This window comes from Neoarius graeffei, chromosome 23, assembly GCF_027579695.1.
Source record: "Neoarius graeffei isolate fNeoGra1 chromosome 23, fNeoGra1.pri, whole genome shotgun sequence".
NCBI classification, from domain to species: Eukaryota; Metazoa; Chordata; class Actinopteri; order Siluriformes; family Ariidae; genus Neoarius; species Neoarius graeffei.
The window spans coordinates 37,037,668-37,061,483 of NC_083591.1; the positions used below are offsets into that span (position 1 = coordinate 37,037,668).

A 23,816-nucleotide genomic window follows, 5' to 3' on the forward strand; every position below is an offset into this window, starting at 1 on the left:
TAATAATACAATATCCAGATCTTTTATTCACAGATATGTGATGTTTTTTTGTGTGTGTGTGAAATATCAATAGTAAATTAATAAACATATAAATGCAGTTAAGATATTTTAATTATGAACTTCGGCAGTCCAAACATTTAATTGTTTGTTTTAGACTTCTTAATTTTTTATCCGTGATGCATCATCGGTATGAAATCCATAACCAATCTGAAACGTCCGTGACCAATCTGTAAATTATTAACATCTGTGATGCATCCATATTAAAATCCGTAACCAGTCTGTATTTTGTTTCCTTTTTTTATTATATTTCTGTAGTCCATGACCTATCCGTATTATATCAACCACCAGAGTATGTGCATGGGTTGTTTTGAAGTCCAAGCTGTATGACCCGGAACAACGTGCTACTACTTGGAAAAAACTTCCATGACTATTCCTAAGTTGCATGCATTTATTTCCCTGAGTGGCAGGACCAAGTGATATTATAGTGGGGATTATAGTTGTGGTGTGGCTGCTCCAGACTGGAACTAAATTCAGGCAGAGGTATAGTCATAGATGTAGTTATCGGTATAGTTATAGTTACCGGTGTTGTGGAACCAGGCCCTTATACTTCACATTATAAATAATCTGCACTTGCATCCACCTCCTCTACAAGTCCTTGACTCAATGCTCCAACTTTTCCCCAATTTCAATGTCAGGCTTTTGAGACTTCACTACAGTTTTATCTCATAGTCCTTTGAAATTTGACAGAACCCCAATAGTTTTTGACTAGACCGCTCACATATGTCACATGAATTTTAATTTTGTCCTCCATATTGTTAACACTTGCGGGAATGGAAAGTCAGATTTTTAAAATGTATTATTTTGTTTATCCTGTTTTAGGAACATCACACTGGGATTGAAACACATCAATGGAAACATTGGGTACCAAGTAAAAACTGTCTTACTCACAGTAGCACTGATCCTGGCTTTATCTACTTGTGCACGTAGTATGGCCTCGTCGACATTCCTCCTGACCCCAAGCAGGGCAAATTCCAGGGTGTTCGCTGCAGCTATAGTGTACGTGAGGTCCTCCAGAATAGCCACATAGTGCCTCCATGGCATATCTAGCTCTGCCATGTTTGCCAGGCATCCCCGCATAACATTGAGACAGGACTCAGGACAAGGACGTATAAGGGTTAAGCCTTGGCAATGTGGGCAGTATTGCATCTTCAGAAGTGCCTGGGCACACTCGTTGGTCAGAGGTGCCACTTCTGTGATATTCATCAAGTCCTCACCCATGTAAAATGCCCTTGTTAATGCCCTGGCTGCCTGAATGGCACCTGCCAACTCCTTAACCATGGCTTGAGCATGATAGCCAAAAGGATTCACATCCTGGCGAGTGGCACGGAGGCATTCAGCGAGGTTGTTATCCTCAGCAATGCCTGGCTTGATGATGTGGTTGTGGACTAGTGGGAAGAGGTGGTCAAAGAAGCGGTAGACAGAAGCATTCACCGAAATGTTGGAGGTGTCCTGGATGAAGTTGGAAATACTGGAGAAGAGGGAAGTGACATGGGGAGCAATTTTAGAAGACAGAGAGGGGAAGGTGTTCTCAAAAAAAGACATTAGGTGATCTTGGGAGAAAGTGAACAGAGACTGGTACATATCTGCAGAAGGAGAGAGAGAGACAGAACAAAATTGAAAGTCAGTTGGACTGTTATGATCTCTTTATCAGAATTGTCAGAAGTGTTAAGTTCCTTGTTCAAATTATCACATGAACATCCTTTCAAATTGTAACTAGAAAAGATCAGCAATGATTATGAATTAGGGAAATGAAACCATCCACCAAACTTGTGAATGCAGCAAAAGCTCCACTAACACCCATCTATCTATCTATCTATCTATCTATCTATCTATCTATCTATCTATCTATCTATCTATCTATCTATCTATCTATCTCAATGAAAACCAAGTTCAGAAGAAGGTGGTGCTGATGTGTTTCTTTCTTCTCTATTCCCCTGCACACACGCACACACACACACACACACACACACGCGCATGCAAGATAAGCAAACATACATGCCCAAACTTGTTTTTTGTTCAACGGCCAGTTGGTGTGACCTGTCTACTCAGCTGTGCTGCAATGCCCCATCCACCTCCTTTCACGCATACACACACAGTAGCGTTCTCTCCTGGGCTACTGATGTCAGATTAAAGGCATGTTAGCAGATGGAGAAACAGCAGCAACTGCAGTGAAACTGAGACTGAACACCTCGCACTAACACGCAAACACATACAGATATTACAAACACATGTATGGATACTTCAAACATGAATACAGATTAAAGGACTGTACACGCAAAATCAACACATACACGTCATAATTATACAGTACTGTGCAAAGGGTAAAGAAATTCTAGAAAAATAAAAGGAAAATAAAAGCATCATCTTCCTTTATTTTTAAAGTTTTATTCGATCCACTGTCACACAGTTCTCTACGGAAATACTTTGTACTGACACAGTAATGCAGTAGACATAAAACTGTCGATATATATTCTGAGCGTGCGTATACACGCCGTCCACTTTAATAAGAACACCTGTATACAGTGGTGCTTGAAAGTTTGTGAACCCTTTAGAATTTTCGATATTTCTGCATAAATATGACCTAAAACATCATCAGATTTTCACACAAGTCCTAAAAGTAGATAAAGAGAACCCAGTTAAACAAATGAAACAAAAATATTATACTTGGTCATTTATTTATTAAGGAAAATGATCCAATATTACTTATCTGTGGGTGGCAAAAGTATGTGAACCTTTGCTTTCAGTGTCTGGTGTGACCCCCTTGTGCAGCAATAACTACAGCTAAACATTTCCGGTAACTGTTGATCAGTCCTGCACACCGGCTTGGAGGAATTTTAGCCCATTCCTCCGTACAGAACAGCTTCAACTCTGGGATGTTGGTAGGTTTCCTCACATGAACTGCTCACTTCAGGTCCTTCCACAACATTTCCATTGGATTAAGGTCAGGACTTTGACTTTGACATTCCAAAACATTAACTTTATTCTTCTTTAACCATTCTTTGGTAGAACGACTTGTGTGCTTAGGGTTGTTGTCTTGCTTCATGACCCACCTTCTCTTGAGATTCAGTTCATGGACAGATGTCCTGACATTTTCCTTTAGAATTAGCTGGTATAATTCAGAACTCATTGTTCCATCAATGATGGCAAGCCGTCCTGGCCCAGATGCAGCAAAACAGGCCCAAACCATGATACCACCACCATGTTTCACAGATGGGATAAGGTTCTTATGCTGGAATGCAGTGTTTTCCTTTCTCCAAACATAACGCTTCTCATTTAAACCAAAAACTTCTATTTTGGTCTCATCCATCCACAAAATATTTTTCCAATAGCCTTCTGGCTTGTCCACGTGATCTTTAGCAAACTGCAGATGAGCCACAATGTTCTTTTTGGAGAGCAGTGGCTTTCTCCTTGCAACCCTGCCATGCACACCATTGTTGTTCAGTGTTCTCCTGATGGTGGACTCATGAACATTAACATTAGCCAATGTGAGAGAGGCCTTCAGTTGCTTAGAAGTTACCCTGGGGTCCTTTGTGACCTCGCCGACTATTACACGCCTTGCTCTTGGAGTGATCTTTGTTGGTCGACCACTCCTGGGGAGGGTAACAATGGTCTTGAATTTCCTCCATTTGTACACAATCTGTCTGACTGTGGATTGGTGGAGTCCAAACTCTTTAGAGATGGTTTTGTAACCTTTTCCAGCCTGATGAGCATCAATAATTCTTTTTCTGAGGTCCTCAGAAATCTCCTTTGTTCGTGCCATGATACACTTCCACAAACATGTGTTGTGAAGATCAGACTTTGATAGATCCCTGTTCTTTAAATAAAACAGGGTGCCCACTCACACCTGATTGTCATCCCATTGATTGAAAACACCTGACTCGAATTTCACCTTCAAATTAACTGCTAATCCTAGAGGTTCACATACTTTTGCCACTCACAGATATGTAATATTGGATCATTTTCCTCAATAAATAAATGTCCAAGTATAATATTTTTGTCTCATTTGTTTAACTGGGTTCTCTTTATCTACTTTTAGGACTTGTGTGAAAATCTGATGATGTTTTAGGTCATATTTATGCAGAAATATCGAAAATTCTAAAGGGTTCACAAACTTTCAAGCACCACTGTATCTGCTTTTTTGTCCAATTATCCAATTAGCCAACCATGTGGAAGCAATGCAGTGTATAAAATCATGCAGAAACAGTTCAACAGCTGTGACTGTACCATGGATGTTGGTGCCAGAGAGGCTGGTTTGAGTATTTCAGAATCTGCTGATTTTCAAGAACAAGACTCTATAGAGTTCACGCAGAATGGTGCAAAAAGAAGTCAGAAACACCTTGTTAAGGAGAGAGGTCTGAGAGAACTTGCCAGACTGGTTCAAGCTGACAGAAAGGCTACAGTAACTCAACTAACCACTCTTTATAACCAGCAAAGCAGCTGATCATCTCATAACAAATAATGCACCATAGCATAATGTGGGTGGGCTACAAAAAATAATAATAATAATAATAATTCACCACGTGCCTTCCCTATCAGCGAAGAACACCAAAACTGAGCAGTTGAGGAAAAAGACCAGGTGACATTCTGTCTCATTATTATCTCCCGCCCAAACAAGGTTTGGCAGGGGATATAGAAATGGGTTCTCTCTGTCTGTCCATCTGGCTGGCTGTCCGTCCGTCTGGCTGTCCGTCCGGTCACGTTTTCGTTTTCAGGCGATATCTTTAAAACTACTGAAGATAGCTTCATGGTACTTTGTATACGTATCAAGCAACATGTGAACTGGTGCATTTTGCTATTTTGGATTTTTGAAAAAAAGTATTTTTCAAATTTTTACATAAAAAATAGATTTTGACTTGGTTTCTAAGAGCAATGTTCGTTTCCGGAGCATATATCCAAAACTATTCATGATCCGGATTTGAAACTTGGTATACATGTTAACAAGGTGATGTAGATGTGCCGTTTTGTACGAAGAAATTTGAGAAATTAAAATTTTTCATGTTTCCATGGAAACAATTTCAAACTTACTCTCTCAGGTTAGTCTTAGGGGTAGGTTTTGTTTCCGGAGCAGAACTTGAAAATTATGAGTGGTATGGTCTTGAAAGTTGGTATATGTGTTGATAAAGTCATGTATATGTGCCTTTTGATACTAAGAAATGTGAGAATTTTTTATTTTTAGCTCACCTGGACCAAGGGTCTGGTGGGCTTATGGCATGGGCTGCTGAGGTCAATGTAAAGAGGTAGGGCTGGTTTCCTGCAGCAGAACTTGAAAAATGTGACAAATAATATCTTGAAACTTGGTATATAGTTGGTATATAGGGTGGGGGATATAGATGATTGTGTCTTCTTGTTATGTCTTATGTAAGGCTTTAAACTATGAAAATATTGATATTTTGCAGTGTGTATAAAGGGCGTATAAAAGGATATCACAATGTTTAGGTACCTCATTCCCAATACTAGAAACCATAAGTCAGAAATGGATGAAACATAGACACAAATGCACTCACAAAATGTGGAGAAGTGTGGGGCAGGGCGGTTACAACACCCCTATTATAAACACTGCCCCAAAGGTCCCATTGCACGTTTTTGTGGTGACCTTACTTGAATACAGTAATCAGTTACCTGATAGAGGCCCTTAAAAGTGTTGAATCTAATGGGAAGAAATATTCTCGAATGAAATGGCCTCTACATTTCTTCTATTTCCAGAGCCCCTAAATCCTGTGTTGCTTGGCACAGAGATGATGAGAGATTTATAGAGGAGACTGCAGAGAAAAAAGTAAATGGTCAGAATGATTAAAGAAATGTGGAAGAAAAAATGACATAAAGGTTATTACCAGCTTCTGGGCTGCATGTGCGCGTGATATGGTGAGATGTTTTGGAAGGAGAGAAGCTCACCGCATATGAGGTAGAATGTGCCAGGCTAGAGTTTCAGAGGGAAAACTCGTGCCATGTGAGAGGGTGAGCGAGAAAGAGAGAGAGAGCCGGGGAGGCGGAGGAGGGAGGGAGAGAATTCACACTGCATTACATAGGTGCACATGTTTTACATGTAATTACTGACAGACACTGACATTTACCCGGTGTATGTGAGCACACACTCTTTGACTAATTTCCGCTGCCCTCGACACCAAGCCTGTGTTTCATCTGATGTTCAGTCAGAACTCTTCAGACCCATAGGACATCAGTCTTTCCCTGTTGTTTTCGGAAGGAATTAGCCTATAAGCGAGCCATAAATCACTGAAAGTTCTTGCTTGAACTATCAGCCAGCCCTACCCGAGGGAAGTGGAATATTTTTTAAATAATGGTTAAGCGTCAGTCACTGGGCTTCACTGAACCTGATCCAGTAAATCAAAGACTATTAAAAGCAGATGAAAATGAAAACTGTAATTGCTGAGGTAACATTAAAATATTTTCCCAAATCAAACTTTTTGAACACATTCATGTTCAGAACAAGCAATTAAATAAGACTTTAGACAAACCTTCTAGTTTTGCTGGACCACATCTTGCTCATCAGGTTTAAAAGATAAAAGAGAGAGCAAGATCTTTTGCAGGCCTTATTCGGCATGATAATGGTGGATTGCTGTGTTGCATTGTTATAATGCGTGGTTTTGGCATGTCTGTGAAAGCTTAAGATGTTTTAGTGTGTCTGTGTGTTGGTTGTTCGGACAGTTTACTCCTCAGTATAATTTACTTGACTTTACTTTTTTCTGAGCCTTGCCAGTCTTTCCCCGGTCCCCCACAGAAATCTTAATGCCATTTCAGATGCATTGTTTGGGCCTGGGACCAGGTTCACAGGCTGATGGTTGGGAACCACTGATTTAATATACTCAGTATTTAAAAGTATTTGAATGAGCCGTTATTTTTATACTGCCGCAGACAGAGCATGCACAGTTCATATTGCATAAACCACTGAAGGTGAACACTAACTTAACGTTCTGGCAAAAGCCTCACTCTATTCAGTATATGACGAGAATATGTTTCAGCAGTCCATTCTTCATATTTTTAATGAAATGTTGAAACAGGGTAGGCCTCGATGATAAATCTTAATACTTTCAGCACAGACATGCTGAGCCATTGTGATCAGCACCTTAGTGGAAATGTCCATTTTACAGTGCCAAGTTCCATTTTACATAAATGAAGCCTTAATTCAGCAATGGTGCTGCTAGCTGTGCAAATGCAGAGAAGAGCAGGAGCAGAGCCTTCAAAGGAGCTAAAATTTACTGCTTTGTAATGGGAGGTTATATAGTTTCTTAAGATGGTCCATAAAATATCTTCAGAAATGACTCATCTCTATAATGACCCAAGAGCAATCTTCAGATGGCAACCAAAATTGCTTAAATTAGTTCATTTCCAAGTCAATAAATTCCTGTCTAAATTTAGAAATTGATATGGTTTGATATCGATCCACAATTATTTCATTCTTTTTAGAAGAGAAAAGGAGGAACTGACAATTCATGCTGCCAGCTCACATAATTCAACTAATCAGAGTCCAGTCCACTGTATAGAAGAGCTGAATATGTTGTTTCTATATGGATTGAAGTTGGACTGTGTTTGAGGAACTGTCATAACTAGAATTCACAGATCATGATAACAGTGATGACATTTCTACCTTCCAGTATTTTTTGGAGACAGCATAGTAGGGTTCATATTTAATTTGCATTTGGAGCACTAAATAGAAACAGATACATATACATGTGCAGATACAGATAGTGGTGTTGTGTTACACTTCTCGTGGAAGTGCTGACAGCAGCTTAATGATATTGAAAATATTCCACATCCAGTGTAATGTTTGCATGAACAGACTTCACTGACTTTCCCTGCATAACTGAATTCATGCCGATCCGAGACACTGGGGCGCTTCTCTCGCTGGTCATCCATCACCCTCAAAAAAGCCCCTTAATCCCATCAGAGGCTCAAGTTTCAGAGGCCTGCCACACGAAGACATGAGGCATGTAGGTCTGATATAATGCTGAACTGACCCGCTTTTGGTAGTAGTGCCATTGGCCATGTACTTCAAATCCTCCTCCATGAGCTATAACCAGAGCACCAATAATTATCACACCAGTTTCATACATTTTATATTCTTTATTTAAATCATACTTAATGAGGCTTCAGTGTTTGATATGTGAAATATGTTATGATTAATGAATCAGATACATTACTGTACGATGAACATATCCTTGCAAAGGGACTCTAAAGCTGATTTCCAAGAATGCATTATAAAACATACAAACAAGCAAATAAAATGAAAGATGACATACCTATGTGTTTTGTGTGTTATATAGCCTTCCTCATCTCCCTTTTGTCTCCTTCCACACTTTGCACTAGTTATGTCTCCTAATCATTGTTCTTGTTTTAGGACACAATTATGCTTTAGTGCTAGAGGTGACTATGTATGCCAACAATCTGACCACAGCTTCAAATGCGAAGTTAGAGGAGTTAACAAAAGTAGTTTGCTATTAGCACTTATCCAAATAGCACTTAATGGAGTCGCATTTGTCTTTTTTTTTATCCTAGTCATGGTGGTGGATCCAGTGTTTAGCAAAATGCAGTCTGTGAACATTGAAAACAGTGGAGGAATGTTGGACACAAGGCAAGAATACACTCTAGATGTGATACCAGTCCATTGGGTGATGTGCAAAAATCTACATAAGTGCAATAATCACATTGTAAGCAGCTGTCGATTTGGGGTCCTTGGTTCTTCCCATAGTGATGGAAAACAACAATTTTTTAAATTACATTTCTGCTATTTATATCAGTGATTTATATCAAAGGGAAACAGGGCATGGGCAACAGCAGCAATAGCACAATTTAGATTTGTTTCCATGATTTTATACCTTTATGGGTGTCAATACTTTTGATGATTTTGAAATATAATACTATTGTTTACTAAAGGAAGTCTGTATGAACAAACTTAACAAAATGTGTTTATTTAGTGATTTTTGTAGAAAAATCTCACAATTATTGAGTACTGCCTTAGAAATAAAAGTTACTTAAAAGCAAAATAATAGAATTCATGATCCAAAGGTTAGCTCTGTCTGTGACATCACAACCTGGCAGTGAAACGAAACAGCAATCCCCTGCTGGATGGGAATCAAACCGCAGTCACATGGACCATATGAAGACCTCAGACATTTTTCTCACACTCTCTCTTTTGTGTGGTTGGCTAAGAAATCACAGATATATTATGCAGAAGGACAATTGGGGAGCAACTGAATGATGTTAAAACAGAGAGGGGATATAAGTGCAGATGACAGGATTTTGATCACAGTGCTGGTAAAATGAATTAAGGTGCTGAAGAGAATAATAGCCATGATAGATGTATGCACCTCCGTCTCCTGCTCTGCCCCCGCCCCCCTCTCTCTCTTGCATACAAAGTATACTAATAAAACACAGGAGACCTGACCACACCCTCTCACCTCACAGACCCCAGTCCCATTACTTGTAATTTTCCTTTTCTGTGCAACATTTAATTTGGGAGAAATATTCCTCCTCACTCCAATAAAAATTATAGTCTCCACCCTGCATCATTATTCTTTGCTCATTTATTCAAGCTCTTTTTTTTCTTTATTGTCTAACTGCACCTTTTTATATCAAGCAATATTTTATTGTTCCTCTTGGGTCTCTAGTTACAGTCAAATCTGTCATTAAAATGAGCAAAATTAACTTATACAATATGTAATATTTGCTGGATGGTTTTATTTTAACAAGGTTTCTTAAAACATGCTGTATACAGTAAATAGTGGTTTTATTTTTTATTAAAACATGTATTGAAAAAATCCATCCATCCATTATCTGTAACTGCTTATCCTGTGTAGGATCGCAGGCAAGCTGGAGCTTATCCCAGCTGACTACGGGCGAGAGGCAGGGTACACCCTGGACAAGTCGCCAGGTCATCGTAGGGCTGACACATAGAGACAAACAACCATTCACGCTCACACCTATGGTCAATATAGAGCCACCAATTAGTCTAACCTGCATGTCTTTGGACTGTGGGGGAAACCGGAGCACCCGGAAGAAACCCATGCAGACATGGGGAGAACATGCAAACTCCACACAGAAAGGCCTTTACCGGCCGCTGGGCTCAAACCCAGGACCTTCTTGCTGTGAGGCAACAGTGCTAACCACTACACCACCGCGCCGCCGGTATTGAAAATATATTTAAACAAAATATTGGACCAATCTTCCATGCAGACAATTTCAAGATCCCCTATTTTTTGAGGTTTGTGCACATGAACACAAACCTTTATGCAAAGGTTATTAACAGGGCTCAAATCCAGAGAGAATTCTAAAACATTTAGATTTAGAACCATTAATATTTAGAGCCATTATCATGTTAAAAGCACTGCTAATAGTTCTAACCCTGAGGCGGAGGTAACCAATTGTTGGGATTTAAAAGCCTAAACCATTAGTAGTCCAATATAATTATTTTACACTGGGCATCACAAGCTATTTATTGTGTATATAATCCCTCTAGCTGATTATGTACTTCATATCAGTTTCATACCAATCACCTGATTTGTGCCAATGTTTCTTTTTGCTGAAATCCCATGCCAGTGGATGACAAAGGGATTTTAATGTGTGCATCTCATATACCGTTTCAGAAGTCATGCCCAAACCTTCCTCTCCCCAGCCACCTCCTCCAGCTCCTCCAGGAGGATGCCAAGGCGTTTCCAGGACAGCCAAGAAATATAATTCCTCCAGCGTGTCCTGGGTCTGCCCCAGGGTTTTCTCTCGGTTGGACATGCCTGAAATACCTCCCTTTGGAGGCGTTCAGGAAGCATCCTAGACAGATTTCGAAACCACCTCAGCTGACTCCTTTCAATGTGGAGGAGCAGCAGCTGTACTTTGATCCTCTCACAAATGTCTGAGCTCCTCACTTTATCTCTAAGGCTGAGCCCAGACATCTTGCGGAGGAAGCTCATTTCTGCTGCTTGTATCTGCGATCTCATTCTCTTGGTCATTACCCAGAGCCCATAGCCATAGGTGAGGGTAGGAGGGTAGGAACATAGGTTGACCGGTAAATCAGTAGCTTCTGCTTATGGCTCAGCTCTCTCTTCACCACAACAGATTGGTAGAGTGTCCGCATGACTGCAGACACTGCACCGATCCACCAGTCAATCTCCCATTTCTTTTTCCCTCACTCATGAACAAGACCCTGAGACACTTAAATTCCTCTACTTCAGGCAGTGACCTACCCCCAACCTGGAGAGGGTATTCCACCCTTTTCCAGCTGAGGACCATTGCCTCTGATTTGGAGGTGTTGATTTTCATTCCAGCCGCTTCACGTCTGGTTGCAAACTGTCCCAGGGCACACCGGAGGTCACAGCTTGATGAAACCAAAAGGACCACATCATCTGCAAAAAGCAATGATGCAATCCTGATGCCCCCAAACCAGACACTTTCCACCCCCTTATCCCACCTAGAAATCCTGTCCATAAAAATTATGAACAGAATCGGAGTCAAGGGGCAGCCCTGGTGGAGTCCAACACCCACTGAAAATGAGTCTGACTTACAGCAGGCAATGCAAACCAAGCTCTTGCTCTGTTCATACAGGGACATAATGGCCCATATCAGCAGCCCCAGTACCCCATACTCTCAGAGCACCTCCCACAAGACTCCCCAAGGAAAGCATTTGTATGTCTTTTCCAAGTCCACAAAGCACATGTGGACTGGCTGGGCAAATTCCCATGAACCTTCCAGTATCCTCAAGAGGGTAAAGAGCTGGTCCAGTGTTCCTTGGCTGGGATGAAAACCGCATTGTTCCTCCTGAGTCCGATGTCTGACTAATGGGTGTGAAGGAAACTTAGTGAATGAACATTCCTATTCTCTCTGTTTCTGTGCGTTGAGCTCAAGTGGCCTAGTGTACTGAGAAAAGTTGTTTTCCCCACATGCTGTAATCGCCTTTCTGTGCCCTTGGCTGGTGATAAGCAGGATGTCTGAGTTCTCCTAAACCACGCGTCCGTCTGCACATCCCAGAGCACGCCAGGTGCACGCTTTAACAAAGCTTCATAGAAAATCTTGACCCAATCACATGAAGACACAAGCAGTAAGTGAATGTCTTTAGAGTACAATAGATAACAGCCACTAAGACACAACTCAGAGCGCGTACTCTTGGCATCACTGAAGTGGTGTCTTCTTGTCTTCTTCTTCTCTTCTTCTTCATTTCCTGTTTTATATCTGTTTATGTAATCTACTACAATAAATAACTGAAAAGACAACTGCTAAGCATTCTGAAGTGTTTATTAGAAGTTTCCATTACATGGGCAAATCCTCCTTTCCAATACCCTGGCATAGACCTTCTCAGGGAGGCTGAGGAGTGTGATCCCCCTAAAGTTGGAGCACACCCTCCAGTCCCCCTTCTTAAAGATGGGACCCACCACCCCAGTCTGCTGGTCCAGAGGCACTGTCCCTAACTTCCACGCAATGTTGAAGAGGCATGTCAACCAAAACAACCCAACAACATCCAAAGCCTTCAGGAACTTTTGGATGAATCTCCTCCATTATCAGAGCCCTGACCCTGAGGAGTTTTTTAACTACCTCAATGACCTCAGCTCTAGTTATGGGTGAGTCCTCCCCCAAGTCCTCCAACTCTGCCTCCTCTATGTAAGGCATGTCAGATGGGTTCAGGAGATCCATGAATATTCCTTCCACTGCCCGACTATATCCCCAGTTGAGGTCAACAGCACTCAATCCCTGCTGTAAACAACACAAGCAAAGCACTGCTTTCCCCCCCTGAGTTACCTGATGGTTTGCCAGAATCTCTTTGAGGCCGACCAAAAGTCATGTTACATGGCCTCACCAAACTCTTCCCACACCTGAGTTTTTGCTTCCACAACTGCCACAGCCACAGCCACGCTCCCCTTGGCCTGTTAGTGCCTGTCAACTGCTTCAGAAATTCCACAATCCAATCAGGCTTGGAATGCCTCCTTCTTCAACTCGATGATTCCCTTAACTACTGGAGTCCATCACTGGGTTCAGGGGTTGCCGCCACAACTGGCACCAACAACCTTGTGACCACAGCTCTGTATAGCTTCAGCAGTGGAGGCACTGAACATGGTCCATCCAGATTCAATGTACCCAGCCTCTCTGGGAATGCAGGAGAAGCTTCGCTGGAGGTGCATGTTGAAGAGCTTTCTGACAGGGGGCTCTGCTAAGCATTACCAGCACACCCAGACTATACATTTGGGTTGGCCAGGTCTGTCCAGCATCTGATCCAATTCACTACCAGGTGGTGATCAGTTGACAGCTCAGATCCTCTTTTCACCAAAGTGTCCAAGACATGGCCATAGGTCTGATGATACGACTATAAAATTGATCATTGACCTAAGGCCTAGAGTGCTCTGGTACCAAATGTACTTATAAACACCCTTATGCTTGAACATGGTGTTCGTTATGGACAGACTATGCCTAGCAAAGAAGTCCAATAACAGAGCACTACTCAGGTTCAGATCAGGTGGGCTGTTCCTCCCAATCACACCCTTCCAATTTTCACTGTCATTGCCCATGTGAGCATTAGTCCCCTAGTAGAATGATAGTCACCCAAAGAGGTGCCTTCCAGCACCCCACCAAAGGCCTCCAACAAGGCTGAATACAGCAAACTGCTGGTTGATGCATAAGCACAGACAACAATCAGAGCATGTGCCCCAACCTGAACCCTCAGGGAGGCAACTCTCTTGTCCACTGGAGTGAAATACAACATACTGGCACTGATCTGGGGGCTATGAGAAAGCCCACACCTGCTCGTCACCTCTCACCGAGGGCAACTCCAGCCTCTCTCCAGGAGTTTGGTTCTGGAGCCCGTACTATGCATTGAAATGAGCCAGACTATAGCTAGTCAGTACCTCTCTACCTCCCACACCAGCTCAGGTTCTTTTCCCACCATAGAGGTTATGTTCCATGTTCCAGGAGCCAGTTTTGTCATCTGAAGATCAGACACCCACCTCGTACTGCCACCCAATCCACATTGCATCGGACCCTTACAGTTTCCCCCACTGGTGGTGACCCCACAGGAGGGCAGACCCATAATGCTCTTTCAAGCTGTGCCCATGTTTAAAGACCTGGCCACCAGGCACACACTGACAAGCCCCTCTCCCAGGCCTGGCTCTAGAGTGGGGACCCAGTATCCCTGTTCTGGGTGAGGTATCGGTGTCCTTGTTTTTCTTTTTCCTCATGAGGGTCTTCTGAATCACTCTTTGTCTGGTCTCTCACCAAGAACCAGTTTGCCTTGGGAGACCCTAACAGGGGCAGTTGCCCCTGACAACTTAGCCTCTCAGATCACTGGGACAGACAAACCCCCTCCACCACAATAAGGTGGTGATTCAAGGAGGGGTTCATGTGGAATATTTTTGCCTATTCTCAAAAGGGTGACAATAATTCTGGAATTGATTTTTCGACTATTATTATGTCACAGTAACTGTGTGAACTACTCTTTTTAAAATAGCTTTTTAAAGGGAAAAGTACTTTGAAGGGAAAAGACTTACCAAATCCCAAATGCCAACGTCTGTTAACCATAAGTCCAAGTCACAGTCATAACAGCTGGACACTGTCGTCAAGCAGCAGGTGTGCAGTCATGGCGTCATTGGTCCAATTTGAATATGAACAGAATGCTCTCTCTCTCTCTCTGAATTCCATTTATTTCAGTGCATTTTATTGACAATACCATACCTAATTAGCATATTTATAAAAGTAGCAAGTATAGCTAGAACTACTATCTATTACTATCTCTTTTTTCTTATTTCCTTTCCTTTTTCACATTTTCCTTTCCTTTTTCACTTTTTCCTTTTTATCGGAAACACAGAGACAGAAAATCTCTAAGGGCTGTAAGGGTGGGACTGGCTTTAACACCACATTCCCTCATTCGTCATTCTCTGTCTGTCTGTATTTCTTTCACTCTGGGATCACTCACTCCAGGTCCACACAGGAAGCAATATGGCGAGTCCAATTATTCAAAGCATAAGTCTGAGAAGGACCAATCTGCCAAGGGAGGGGAGATGAGACTAGCATGATTCAATTAGACTGCTTCCATGAACTTGTGAAGTCATGCATTTGGGGCTGAGGACCAAAGGGAATAGCAGAATAACAATGATGGGGAACAAGTGTATTTTTTTCTCTTTTTTTTCTGCTTGTTCTTGGCAACCAGTGTGTCTGTGAGGGTTCCTGACAGACCCAAAGGGATGTTGTCATGATACTTACACTTATATGCTCTGACTGACTTCTGCCTCCATAGCTACTTTATACAGTCTATATATACACACACAACTTTAATGCTACAAGTATGTGGATATTATTGTGATTAATTTAATTAGCTGAAATAATGGCTTATTAATTTTTCTAATTAGTATACATATTATATTGTAGATGTGAAAATAATCTCTCTGTTAGGGCTTTATTTCTAAACAGTAAAGAATAAAATGTGTTTTTATAGTGTCTTTTACAACATAGACTGTCCCAAAACAGACAACATCAGAAAACAGAGAATCTCAGTGTATCTTTATTGGATTATGTTTTGTATTCTTTTCTCTTCTCATCTGTCATATTACTTCATCTGTCTTATGTTCAATGATGAAAAAGACTCTTAAATATGCATTATGAATGTCAATCACATAAGTCTTAATCTGCTGGGGAGTTAAAGGATAAATTTCACATGAATTCACAAAACAAAGGTGTTTGGCAGGATAAATGTGCACATCTGTATGTCATTACAACCTGATGGTGTAATGGTATATAGAAGTTTGACTGATTACGTACAAAAACAACAACAACAACAAAGATGTCTTAATGTGAAAGTACACTCACTGGCCATTTTATTAGGAACACCTGTAGGCTAACCCTAGTCAGGGGAAAAAGTTATCTGAGGGACTTTAACTGTGTCAGGGTTGTTGGTGGCAGACTGGCTTGAGTATTTTAGAAAATGCAGATCTCCTGGGACCAGGCAATGGTTTTCCGATCTTCAATTGTCTAGTTTCAGTAAGCATATGTCCACTGTAGCCTCAGATTCCTGTTTTTTGGCTGACAGAAGTAGAACACATTGCAGTCTTCTACTGTTGTAACCCATCTGCCTCAAGGTTTTATGGTGTGCACTCAAGAGGTTGTTGTGTCTGAAAATCCCACTGAGATCAGCAGTTTCTGAAATCCTCAAAGCAAAGTAAATCGTCACTGAGATCACATTTTCCCAAATTCTGATGTGTGATATGAATATTAACTGAAGCAGGTGTGAACATGTACAGATGTTCATATTAACAATAGAATTCTGGAGGGATGCGTGAATTTTTCGTCCCAAATTAAAGGGGGTGCCCTTCCTCTTTTTCACCCAGACAAGCTCACTCATCCCTCTTCAAGTGCAGTTATCACCTAAGAAACTTAACATTGTAATGCAAATGTTGAACGCTTGTCAGTTTGAGCGAAGAAAAAGAGAAAAAAAATGTGTGTGCATGCTTGACATAAGAGCGATAGCGCAGAATGTGTAATGTTCAAGAGAAACAGTATCCTGTTGCTGTCAATACATTCATTTTGTTCAGGACTGATGTATGTATGCATGCTTTAGTATGTTTAGTGTGGACAATGGAAAAGAATAGGTTTTATATATATATATATATATATATATATATATATATATATATATATATATATATATATATATATATATATGGGATAAAGGATCACTGGGACTGGTCTCTCCACATCCAGTACCTTGTGAAGCGTAATACATGGTCACTCATGACCTGACCACACTAGCCTCTCCATGGTGAAGACCGACCATGTGTCCTACTGTCCTACTCATGGTGCCCCATTACCATTGCAGAACATGAGGGATCTAGGGGAGGGAACCCCGAAATACAAACCCACCATCTTGCCATCCAGATGGTATGAAAGTACCTAACACATGTGGAACATTGGGTCCCATTTGCAGTCATATCAAGCATATGGTATTTTTCCACAGTGTCTGACTCACCTCCAGTTGTCTTGCACTGCTTGCCACTGGATCCAGGTGGGGAAGAGGAGAGGGTGCATTAGCTGGTGCACAATGGTTACATCTCCATTAAAACAAGTCTGTGCGCAGGAGTTTGGTGGCTTGAAAGCCCCGTGGCAACGAGTAATTTGGCAAAGCGACAGGCATTGGATAATGCTGGGAGTTGTAGTCATAAGCCTGCACACTGGCGAGCTGGAATATTGGTCACTTTGTCCACACCATATGGAGCAACTTTGCAATTCGGCAGCACTCCAGGTGTCAGAGCAGCTCTGTTTAGAGAGGTCACTGCTCTCCCCAGTCCGGGGAAGGGCTTAGAAAAGGTACCCTAATGACGTGGCAACAAAAGTACAGTTTTATGCAGATCTTAGCAATTTAATCATCAAAACACCAGTTGAAAACAAGCTAGTAGTCTTAGGTGATTTCAATGCACACATTGGAACTGATTATTTAGCCTGGTACTATTGGTCAGCATGGAGTTGGAAAATGTAACTCAAATGGCATGCTCTTGCTCTCCTTATGCCACAAACATTATTTTACCATTTCTAACACTCTCTTCCAATTACTGGACAAATATAAAATGACCTGGATGCACCCTCGTAGCAAATATTGGCACCAGATCGATCACGTAATTGTCAGAAGCCGTGATGTCCATGATGTTACCCTGACAAGGGTAATGAGAGGTGCAGAGTGCAGCATTGATCATCGATTAGTTCACACTTTCTTGAAGCTTAGAATAAAACCACCTATTAGAAAGAGAAGCTTTAAGCCTGCCAAAAAACTCAACGTAGGAAAGCTAAAAAAAAAACAGCTCAAAGAGAGGCACTTGCACACGCTATGGATGAGGCTCTAGAGAGCAAACAAGTGCCTGAAGAAGTCAATGAAGAATGGCCTTCTCTGCAAGCTACAGTGTTCAACACAGCTTACCACGTCCTTGGACCCATAAACAGGAAGCAACCTGACTGGTTTGCGGAAAACATCGAAGAGCTACAGCACCTTATAGCTCACAAAAACATAGCACTTCGTAAGATGCTAAGCCGAAACACTAGGGTTACCATGTCTGAGTTCGCATCTTCACAATCTTCACTTCAAAGAAAGACACAGCAGCTCATAAATGACTGGCTGATAAACAAGGCATGTCAAATCCAGTCCTATGCTGAAGGGAATGACTTCAGAAAATTCTATCATGCAATAAATGACCTTTATGGCCCCTCCAGTCGCGGTGCAGCACCTTTGCTATCTTCTGATGGCCAAACCACTGCCATATTACCGATATGATATTCTCTGCTCATCAACTGCAAGAGAAGTGCATCGAGTAAAACACTGGGCAGTATGCTGCTTTTATTGATTTAACAAAGGCCTTCGATAGTGTACCAAGGGATGCTCTGTGGAACATCCTTGCAAAGCAAGGCATATCATCTAAGTTCATAAACGTCTGAAAGCAACTACATACTGGTATGCATGCCCGTGTGTGGGAATTTTCTGAGCGCTTCTGTATAACTACTGATGTTAAACAAGGATGCATAATTGCCCCTATTCTTTTTACGCTGTTTTTTGCGGCAATGTTGGCTGAGGCTTTTGCAAACTAGGATGAAGGGATTATCATTCATTTTAGAACAGATGCTGGTATCTTCAATGTCAGGCGACGTCAAGCCAAAACCAAAGTTTCATCTTCAACTTGTTCATGATCTGCTTTTTGCCGATGACTGTGGTGTCTTTGTGCACACTGAGGACCATCTGCAAAGACTACAGAGTCATTTTTCTTCTGCAGCGAAGAACTTTGGTCTTACCATAAGCACCAAGAAAACAGTAGTCATGTATCAACCACCTCCATGCCAGCAGGGTATTGCCCCAAGTGTCTTTGTAGAGGACTGTAAGCTGAAACACACTGATGCCTTTACATATCTCAGGAGTGTCCTCTCCGAGGATGGGCAATTAGATCATCCATCTATTATCTGTAGCCGCTTATCCTGTCCTACAGGGTCGCAGGCAAGCTGGAGCCTACCCCAGCTGACTATGGGCAAGAGGTGGGGTACACCCTGGACAAGTCACCAGATCATCACAGGGCTGACACAGAGACACAGACAACCATTCACACTCACATTCACACCTACAGTCAATTTAGAGTCACCAATTAGCCAAACCTGCATGTCTTTGGACTGTGGGGGAAACCAGAGCACCTGGAGGAGACCCACACAGACACGGGGAGAGCATGCAACCTCCACACAGAAAGGCCCTCATCAGCTGCTGGGCTCGAACCTAGGTCCTTCTTGCTGAGAGGCAACAGTGCTAACCACTACACCACCGTGCTGCCGCAATTAGATCATGAGATCTCAAATTGTATTCCCAAGGCAAGTGCCTCCTTTGGGCGGTTGTACACCTGTGTGTGGAACAGCCACGATGTCACTTTATCAACTAAGATAGCTGTCTACCAAGCTGTAGTCATTAACACCTTGCTATATGGCTCAGAAAGTTGGACCACATATGCTTGGCATATCAAGCACCTAGAGTCCTTTCACCAACATTGCCTACAGAAAATCTTGTGTAATCTGGCAAGATAGAGTAACAAATCTAGACATCCTCTCTAAATCAGGCTGCCCCTCTATGGAGGGTATGATTAAAAATGACAGCTACGGTGGGCAGGCCACTTGGTAAGAATGGACGACAACAGGTTACCCAAACAACTGTTCTATGGCGAGCTTGTAGGAGGTCAGTAAAGGATTGGAAGACCAAGAAAACGATTCAAAGACTGCTTGAAAGTGTCACTTAAAAAGATTGTAAAATCCACCTAGAAACTTGGGAGTCAAAGGCACATAATCATCTTCTATGGCATAGGAGTATCCATGATGGCATCAAATGCTTTGAAGCAGAACACTCTAATCGCATCACTCAGAGTAGGCTCCACAGAAAGGACCCTTTAAATGCAGCCCCAACAGGAATGGTGTGTCATCTTTGTGCAAGACCCTATGCAAACAAGGCTGGGCTTGTCACACACCTTTGCCTTTATCACCCGGGCTATGTGAACTACTGACCATCTACATTGCAAGCGATGTGACTTCCATGATGATGATGATATCACTCACTATCCATTAATGTCAGTTTCCACCAACAGGCAGGTGTGAGGTTGCATGATAGGCTTTCACCCTCATTTTCCATGCTGTTCAGTCCCTTGTGTCATTTGCAGTGAGGTTGGTCACCTTTAGATCGTTTGTGACCACTTCGCACCATGTTTTACGTGGCCTACCCCTTCTTTTCCGCCCATCTACCTGGATGTTCCTTATGGTGTTAATACAGCTCTCAGCCCTTTCTACATGTCCAAACCATCGCAGCCGCTTACATCTGATAGCAGTCATGAGGTCAACCATCTCGAGCCTTGCGTGTAGGTCACTCACGCTGGTAACATTATCAGGTTTGACACCACACATCCACCTTAGCATCACCTCCTTGTTTCTCTCCAGTCTTGCCATGTCGATCTTCCTTTAATATATAAAATGCAAATGTAGACTGTGTGTCCAGACTGTCCAAACCGATGATAATGAGAAATGTCTATTAATTTGTACAATCTACACTTCAATTTAAAGATTTGTTACCTGTTATTCATATTTTTAACATTTGGATCAATTTTTATTCCATTTTATTCTAGGAAAAAAGGACACTTGTCTTCCAGTGTTGTGCAAGTTCACACTTAACAAGCATTAGCTCAAAGTTCAGTTCACTCAGATTAAAATTAACTAATTCACACCCCAGTGAAATAGTTCACAGCCCCAAAAATGAACTAGCTTATTCACATTCATTTCTTTCAATTTTTTAATGAGCTGCACTGAATCCAAAATGAAAATTTTGATCAGTAATTCAAATATGAAATTTCACCTACCATTAGAAAGTTCTTGGATTCCAGGTTATTGATATAGGCTAATCAGTAGTATCATGACCAGCACATTGCCGTAAGACAACACTTGTCAAGACAAAGAACAGGCAAGAAAATTGGGATGACTTTGATAGATCCCTGTTCTTTAAATAAAACTGGGTGCCCACTCACATCTGATTGTCATCCCATTGATTGAAAACACCTGACTCTAATTTCACCTTCAAATTAACTGCTAATCCTAGAGATTCACATGTTTTTGCCACTCACAGATATGCAATATTAGATTATTTTCCTCAATAAATAAATGACCAAGTATAATATTTTTGTCTCATTTGTTTAACTGGGTTCTCTTTACCTACTTTTAGGATTTGTGTGAAAATCTGATGATGTTTTAGGTCATATTTATGCAGAAATATAGAAAATTCTAAAGGGTTCACAAACTTTCAAGCAGCACTGTACTATGATTGCAACACACTACTGTGTTAAAATAAATGCTTTCACATAGTGCTCCTTATAGATTAAATTGTGAAATCTGGTTGGTGTATCTATATGTTGTGTTTGGCCAACTGACTGAGAGCTCTGACCCCCATGAACGAGTCAGCAATAATAACTGCAAACATCAGACAAACTAAACAAATGACTGATTACTGAATATTTATAAGAACAATAAGTCCAGTAAGGTATAAGAAATGAAAGACATTAATAATGCAAATGTGTCAGGGACAGTTCCACACATTTAAGAGAGTGTGAGAGACCATTTTTTGCTATCTTCTATTATTTTGGTTCATTTGAACTTTCTACTTAAAGATGGATTCATTGGTTACTTAAACTGAATTACGAATGATGTTTGGTTTTAGTATTTTCCATAAGTGATATTAAAGCAACTAATATTAATTTAAGTGAATTTGCTGTTAAAACAAATTTTGGCTGTGAATACCACCATGCCGACTAAAATATTTGAACAGCATAGACATTTCATGACAATATACAGGGCTGAAGTGTGCCAAAGGAATAACAGTACAAAGACACCAGAGAATTGACAGAGTGCATGTTATCTATCTTAGATAATCGTAACACTAGAATGCTTTGAGGAACATTTTTGTAGTCTGGCTAAGCCATACAATAAAAACACACTTTTTACAGAGGTCCACAGAGAGTTAATACAATGTTGTCAGTCCTTTTCATTTGACCTCTTCCTTTGACATGTGAATAACAAAGTACTGTACCAATTTATGACATGTCTAACAATAACAGCTGCGCTCTCAAGGTTTACATTATATCCAGAAGGTTGGCGCCACCAAAGAGAATGAAGAATGTCAGCACCAGCACTATTATAACATAGGTGTTCAGGTCAACTGCAGCTCGACTGATTAACCAAATCAATGTTCAGTCAATCTGTTGTCTTGTTCTGCCTTTATAGAATGAGCATTCTTTAACTTTAGCTCCCATACTACCACTCAACTTCTCCAAACCACATAGATTTCAGGCCACCATTCACCAACCATTTCATGCCACCAACGAATAGTGCTTTCTACCAAATTACACAACACAGCATGCCTTTGTAACAAATCAGATTTTTGACAGAGACTCCAGTGACCTTCTGTAAGTCCCTCTGGGTATAAGCTTCTGCTAAATGCTGGAATATGCAAATGAAAATATAACTGCAAATCTGAAACCAAGTGCTAGCCATATCTTGGCCAAGTACACGTCAGTTTGCTGTCATATAATGTTATCTGTGAAACTAGGACAAGTAGTAATAGATATGAATCTGGTGCGGATTTAAGTGGGGGCCATCCGCCCTTCCAAAAAAATAGTTTTAGTCTTACAGATACTGAGATACGCCCTCCGTTTTTATTTAATTAATAAGGTTTTTTTTTTTAAATCGTTATGTGGGATTGACCTGAAGAGTTGATGGTATAAATTTCTATTTTATAGTAGATCCTAGCTTAGTTTTTTTTTTTTCACTCGTGACATGAAAGCAGTGAAAAGCAAGCTGGGCAATTCCTGTTGGATTTTAAGAGGGCACCAGAACCTCATGCATCTACACAACAACATACTGTATTCCTGGACTGCACTGTAGACTACATGTGCAGGGTGTGTGCCATCCTTTTATATTTATGGTATCATTAACACGCATGTTCACAAGCCAAAATGATAAGATGCTGCAGCAGGCTTACTGCATACACACACGTGTCAGCTGTCCAGCTACATATTCATTAATAGGGTATCCCTGTTCTTACTATACCCTGTGTATGTACATGGTACACGTGCCACTTTGGGGTGAGTCTCACTTTGATTTTTACGACAGCAGCTGGATAGGTCTGTGAGAGATGTTGATTTTTGCAATGGCTCTGAAGAAAATCTGTTTGAAATCCCCTGAGTCTTGGGAACTAAGACTTATTAGGACTTGTTCACATGAACTCACACAATCATTATACAGTTATCTCAGTCTATTAGACTGAGGAGCTCAGAATGCAGTTACTGACTTTGTATTATAGACATGCAACTTTTGCAGTCTTTGTTTAGAGTTATCTCGGTATTAAGCTCTGTCTTAAGTGGCCACTTACATTCCCTCAGTTTACCTGGGTATATTCGCTGTCTTATATGTACATTGAATGTCCTGAGCAGGAGCTCAGATTGCAGTTGCTAAAATAGTAATAATTTATTGATATAAGGTGTTTTTGTGGTCATTGTACTATACTATAGTTTGTCATGTGGTATTGCATGATATGACAATGCAACTTTCATAAATGTTACCATATATCAGTTGTAATTATGTTCTATGCATATACCTGCAATTCTGACAATATAATTTTCAGTGACAAATAACATGGTTTTGAAAGTTCCTAGTTTTAAAACATATTTTTAATATGGTAATTTTATTTAAGAGATTTCATTTACAACATGTCACTGACAGCTCAAAAT

The 23,816-nt window shown here is 41.1% G+C and overlaps 1 protein-coding gene across 3 annotated transcripts in view; it reads right to left on the bottom strand.

Annotated features, from left to right (window-relative positions):
* The window catches only part of gpc5c (glypican 5c), a 220,823-nt gene that overhangs the window by 129,506 nt on the left and 67,501 nt on the right, over nucleotides 1-23,816 (bottom strand). For all 3 annotated transcript variants that reach the window (XM_060906111.1, XM_060906113.1, XM_060906112.1), the window contains exon 3: nucleotides 949-1,643. In XM_060906111.1, coding sequence (XP_060762094.1) covers nucleotides 949-1,643 — 695 coding nt within the window. The remainder of the gene's footprint in view (nucleotides 1-948; nucleotides 1,644-23,816) is intronic.